Source organism: Triplophysa dalaica, chromosome 1 (genome assembly GCF_015846415.1).
Source record: "Triplophysa dalaica isolate WHDGS20190420 chromosome 1, ASM1584641v1, whole genome shotgun sequence".
Classification (NCBI taxonomy): domain Eukaryota; kingdom Metazoa; phylum Chordata; class Actinopteri; order Cypriniformes; family Nemacheilidae; genus Triplophysa; species Triplophysa dalaica.
The window spans coordinates 6,760,680-6,767,309 of record NC_079542.1 but is presented as its reverse complement, the minus strand read 5'-3'; the positions used below and the strand labels follow the sequence as shown (position 1 = coordinate 6,767,309).

Below are 6,630 nucleotides of genomic sequence, written 5' to 3'. Positions count from 1 at the left end.
CAGCACAGAAGTAACAGACATGGACCAAAAGACACAAAATCATAATAGGAGAGATCTGTCATCCAAGCTCATACATTTAGATGTCTTGCAAAATTGTATTTGTTTATGATGTTGCACACACATCTGCATATATAGTCAAAAAGCTCAGAGACGGGTGTCAGAAACCCACATATAAGTTATACATTTGCACATAATCTTTCAAATCGTATTACTCTTGACTGCAACATGCAACAGAGATGCCCGAGGCCAGATAATATTTCCGCAGAGCGGACATTGTGTTTAAAAAATGCTGTTAAATCAGCTCCCCAGGCTTCTTATGTATGGCCAAATCTGTTTTGTGTATGCGTTCCATTTCAATGACAATGCCAATTTTTAAAGCCAAGTCTGAATGTCACGAGAAAGATAATCTTCCTCAAAAGGGAAAAAGTCCCATCACTGATCAGAACATTTTTGTAAAATATTACTTGCCATCTGTAGCAATCTCTGATTTCTGCCTTTCCGTGGTTTTCTGTGTTACAGTGAGAGTATGATGAACATCATTACCTCATGGATTATGAATAAAAGGCAATTTCCCCAATTTAAATGTTACATTATACTCCCTTTGAGATGTAGCGATGAATATCAGAATATCTCCATTAAACATCTATCTTCATTCATTTTGCTCTGGAAATGCTGGAAAAACCTGGAGTGAGATCTATTGTGTGACTGTACGATCAAGAAGCCACAACCGTCTTTTTACAGACTGCCATAAGATTCAGAAAAGACAAGCCAATGGATCACACAATTTGGCAGAAACAACTGGAATTGTGAAACATGTGAGCAACAGTAAAAATCTGTAATAAAATAAACTGGAATCCCCCATTGGGGGAAAAATGAAAATAAAATGAAAATTCTGTCATCATTTACTCACCCTCAAGGTGTTCCAAACCTGTATACATTTCTTTGTTTTGAAACGAAGAAAGATATTTGAAAAATGTTTGCAATTTACATTTCTGTAACATCATTGACGAAAGGTTTTTGTACCTTTTTTTTGTTCCGTTGACATTTACGGAATAGGCATATGCTTTTATCCAAAGTGACTCACATTGCATTATACACTAAACCTTCGTTCTTATTAAGTGCAACCCCTGGGATCGAACCCATGACCTAGGCAATCCTAGCACCATGCTCTAGCCACTGAGCTACAAGCAAAGCTTAAGTTTACAGGAAAGCATTTTGTGTTGAACAGAAAAACAAGGAACGTAGAAATGTAATTCATGACAGAATTTTTGTCACGGTACTGGGTGGATCAGGTGAATTTTTAACAAAATTCAAAAAAAAAGCAAAAAAACAAACTGGGGAAAATGGACGATAAATAATAAAAGACTCAATCAAATACTCAAATACTTCCCGCAAGGGGGACAAAAACAACCCAGGCAAAACGAATATTCAAAATGTTAAGTCCAAAACACAAGGAGCATGAAGAACAGGAACGGGGTTATCCACAATACACAAACGGGGGAGCACAGAGGAGTAAGCAATGTGAAATAACGACATGAATAGAGTCTCCACACAAAACAATACATACACGTAAGACATGATACGGGCACAACCCTGTCCACAAGGAATGAAATCTAAGAACAGGAAGGACAGGATCGTCACAATTTTCCCATTTGCCAGAAATGACACCCATTTTATTTTAAGGTAACTTCCTTATCTATACTAGAGGAACAACATTCCTTTCGTGCTTTTGCTAGTCAAAACTGTCATTGTTACTGTCACCAAACACATTTCTGCATATACAGACACGGAGAGAATCAAACTTTGCAATTTTACCTAAAGTAATCATACAGAAGGTGAGTTTGATTTAAGTCTTTCAGATATAATCTGCTTTACTCAATTTGCAATTTACAAGAAAGCAGCAGTTAGCATTTCCTTTACGATAAACAAGCTTGATTTAGAACTGCATTAACATGAATTTATGTGTTTAAAATCGATTTTATTTTATATGATTGTTCTTAAAGTGGGTGTAACACAGGGTTTCTGCCAATCTCCTATTAATCTTGAGTACCTATAGAGTAGTATTGCATATTTCGTATTTTAGAAGAGTAATTAGTTTGATCACATTTATAAAAGATAGATAAAGCTTTACGATTGTTTCCAAAAACATACAGCAAGTGCCGGGGGGAGGGGTAGACTGAACCAAAGCACGTGCGCACCCATTGTCAACAAAACACAGACATCAGTTTCACTCAGCGCATGTGGTTCATGTCCGGCATCTTTTAGCGTTGGGACGGCTCCATATATCAGTTTCAAACGATCTCCAAATCCAACGTTTTATCCAGAGTTTATTTAACATTCATCACCCAATAGCAGTGAACAAACAAACACCTGAACTTCGCAAACGTATGCTCTCTCTCTCTCCTGCTTACAAGTGAAAGTGACGTCTGGGCATGCTCCTTCTCCTGCTCTCCTGTGGCCGTGCCCCAAGCTTTTCTGGGAGAATTGTCCAATAAGGGACTAAGAAAAGTTGTTAAAAACTGTTTTATATGTTCGAAAAAAAACTTTCCAAAAAAATTTATTTATGGGATACAGCTTAAATTTACTAAGGAGGTGTTTACATTACACTGTTTGCAATGTAAGGGAAAAACTTGTACATCTACATTCTCATTGTGGTTTTAATGCAATAAACATTGTTATCTGTTCATCTTATTATTGTCACAGGATGTCTCTGAGTGTGTCCCAGGATGAAGGGGTGACTGTAATTACCATCATCTCAAATCCAAAAAGCAAATGGCCCATACTGTGTCAGATTTTGGGTAATCTGTGGGTCAGCCCAACATGTATATTGCCTAAAAATGTCAAAAAAGAAAGGATGTCCATTGAAAATGCACTAGGGGTGAGCCAGACACTGATACACAGACATGACACCTGACATTATGGTGGCCCTAGCCAGATGTGGATCAAACAAGTATTCAAAGACTTGTTGGGTGCATTTACACAATATGTAAATTGCTAGACTTTTGGATTGTTTATTGTAACCACTGTCTTACATTATGAGATCCATGCCAATTCAAACTGGTGGTGTATAAAATACGTTGTTCTCACATTCTTTAGATTGTGCAGATTATAGTTGGAATCCTCAACATCGTAGCAGGGATTTTGTTTATGAACGGGGGAATCAATGATTACATTATGATGTGGAATACACCCTTTTGGCTTGGTAGTGTGGTAAGAAATGTTGTCTCATTCTGCCTAAGATCTTTCTTCAGTTTTTTTTCAAAACCCTTTACACTTTTTGAGCTTGTTTTGATTGCCTTTTAGTTTCTCATATCTGGAGTCATGACGATTCTTGAATACTGCATTGGAAGTTATGTTGTGGTGAGTGTTTATCAAACACATCTTACATTCTATAGTTTGCTCTGACACCTAAGGTGTTTCTGGTTTTGATACATGCATTGCTGGCTTGTGCTGTTTTTGTTTTACAGTTGTTCCTTACGGTGATTTTGAATGAAGCAAATGGTTTAATGGCTTTGATTGGTGTTTCAATGTATTCATGGGACTTTGTGGGAACAAGGTCTTATTCGGCTTATGATTACTTACCAGCGCTTACCCCAGAACAGAGGATGGAGTCCCTTCTGTACATTAAGGATTGGATTGCGGTAATTAATGTTTTTTAAAAGGTTATTTAGGGGTTCTCAACTGCTGAGTTTCAATAACAAACTGGGCTGAAGTTTTTGTCATCAAAGGCTGGGGGTTAAACAATTTTTTTTAGTATTTTGGGAAAATTTTGGTCACAAAGGTTTATCAGATGCTGAGGTAGACGTCTTACCCATATGTAAACACATATACTGTATATTCCATTCCCCTTAACACTGATGTAATTGTCCAGTGCAAAATTTATCACAATATTACAGGAACAGTTCACCCAAAGAAATGAAACTTCTGTCTTTATTTACTCACCCTCAAATTGTACCAAAGCTGAATACATTTCTTTGTTCTGATTAACGCATAAAGATATTTGGAATAATGCTTGTAACCAAACAGTTCCTGGCCACCATTGACTACCAAAAAATACCTTTATTTGTTCTGTTAAACACAAAGAAGATATTTTAAAGAATGTAGGTTACCAAACTGTTCTGGGACACTTTTGACTACCATTTTTCCTAGTCAATGGGGTCCAATAATTGCTTGGTAAGAAGCATTCGTCCGAATATCTTTCTCTGTGTTCAACCAAACAAAGAAATGTTTACAGATTTGGAAGAACTTGATGGTAAGAAATTCATGACAGTATGTTACATTTTGGTTGAATTATCCCTTTCAGACAAAATCGCTTTTTTAAAAGTGTGACATCTAGATCTTAAAGCAAAACCAGTTGAGAACCTCTGGTGTAAGACTTTGCTCTACATACATGCCTTTATACAAGACTCTATTCCACCTCTAGATGACCCGTGGAGCTCTAGACATCGTGATGATAGTTTTTACCATCCTTCAGTTCTGCGCAAACATCACTTTCGTGGTCATGTCTGTGAAAGCATATGTTCTGAATGATGTGAGTGCAAAGACACAAGATCATTGTCAAAAGTAAAACAAATAAACTCACAACATAATGATGTCTAAAATCTCCTTTGAGGACTAAGATTTACTTGTTTTTGCAGGATGACCCTCAACTTCACAAGCTGCTCCCCGAAGAGAACACTGGAAAGTGTTAGAGAAAACAAGATGCACAAACATAAAAAGCTAAATGTTTTTCAAGCAGTTTTTCTTTTGTAGTCGATAGGCAGTTTATTTCTATTGCCCTCCCCCCCAATTTACTTAGACCCATTGTGAGAATATGTCTTGTGTTCCGCGCTTAACCATCAGAATGGCAACCTTTAGGGTGAACCCTTTTTGAAAAATAAGTTCAACATACACTACGTAATAATTTTTTGTAGCGATATGTATTATGTTTGTTTGACATCATAGCCTTATATCTATTTCCTTTTTATTAATTTAGTAGTAAATAAGACACTTCTTAAGGACGGCAAGAATGAACAACTTGGTTGACCATACATTATTATTCAAAATGATTTACAGAAACTGATTAAAATCAAAGCACCAGAACCTTGTGGCTTATTAGGTTTTGGATAGTTTATTCTTTATTTTATCCTGTTTTGTGGTATTTTAGGGATATGTTTTATTCTTGGATATGTGGTTCTGAGTACTGACTGTGCATAAAAATAAACGCACTATTCTGAGCTAGTGTGGCAGAGCCATTTTTTATTTTTATTAAAGCGTCCGTTATCGTCTTCCCTAACATGTTCACAGATTTAAAGAGCACGCGTAATTGTATGCTCAATATGTTCAAAACAGCTTGGTTCATGTTTTTGTCTCGTCTTATTTACTGTACAGATAAAGCTTTGACAAAGATTTTTTTATGTGTAATACATGTATTATGGCCATCCCTGGTTAAAAAAAGACATTGAATAAGATAAAGTAGGGTGAGTTGACATATACAGTCATTATTATTTTCCTACATGAAGAACAACATTCTTCTTACACATTTGGCAATCTGAAACTTGAATGAATGAATAAATGTTACAGATCATGAGGAAGTGAAACCAAGCTAAATTGTAACTGAAGAAATCAAGTAGAGGGTGAGTTTTTTTTACAATCTGTTAAAATCACATGCTTTGATTAGTAAGAAGAGAATATGTTAAGACAATAGATGTTAAAGCATTATTTATATATATAAAGTATTATTTATGTTATTTTGTTGTAAATGATAGGGGATGTCACCGTTCAGGGAATTCATGGTTGTGATAATTTATCTCATCTTATTTCTTTCTGTGATAATAAAAAATTCTTTTTGTGGGGAATCAAGAATCAATACTATTTAAATATTCTATAAAAATGTGATCACTTAATCAGGGCAGTATATATTTTTACATTGCGTTAACTTACCAAAATAAGTTAAAATTCAGCTTTCATACACAGCAACTTATCTCAAAATGTAAAACTGTTGGAATGACTTATACACTATGATTATACTTAAAAGTTTGAGGCAAACAAGAATTGTTTTCACAATGTAACATCAAAGGAATAGTTAATACAAAATTTATGTAATTTGCATTCCCTCCAGTTGTTACGAACCTGAATAAATTTTTTTGATTTGCTGAACACAAATAAAGATATTTTAATGAAAGTTTGTAACTAAGCGGTTTTGGGTCTCCATTGACTCCCATAGTATTATTTTGTCCCACTAAGCAGTCAATGGTCACCCAAAATAACTTAGTAACAAACATTATAAACAACCTGTTTTTTTTTAAAAAGACTCGCTTTACCTATTAAAAAAGTTTACTCAAGGAGTACAAGCACGTTCTAAAGAACTTAACACATGCGGTGCTTTTGAGTCATTGACACTAATTTTAGTATACGCTACAAATGTTATAAAAATTTGTATCTAATAATAATAAAAGAAATCTCAAAAAAATATTTAAAAAATGTCTGTAGCGTGTGTGTAACAACCTCTCCTCACCAGTCAGCCACGCCCTCTCCATCATCGCCGCTACCCAGATGTACCCTTTCTCCTTTTGACATTACCAAACTACATTACCCATCATCCTTTGCACCCGTCAGGATCGCACCCTCACCTGAACTTCATCACCTGGA

At 35.5% G+C, this 6,630-nt stretch overlaps 1 protein-coding gene across 1 annotated transcript; it reads left to right on the top strand.

Annotated features, from left to right (window-relative positions):
* The first annotated feature begins 1,765 nt into the window (after positions 1 to 1,765).
* LOC130426993 (uncharacterized) lies at positions 1,766 to 5,216 on the top strand. The gene is made up of 7 exons (XM_056754034.1): positions 1,766 to 1,835; positions 2,704 to 2,878; positions 3,097 to 3,210; positions 3,304 to 3,360; positions 3,468 to 3,641; positions 4,424 to 4,531; positions 4,638 to 5,216. The coding sequence occupies exons 2-7, from the start codon at positions 2,705 to 2,707 to the stop codon at positions 4,689 to 4,691; spliced, it is 681 nt and encodes a 226-aa protein (XP_056610012.1). The 5' UTR covers positions 1,766 to 1,835; position 2,704; the 3' UTR covers positions 4,692 to 5,216.
* The last annotated feature ends 1,414 nt before the right edge of the window (positions 5,217 to 6,630 follow it).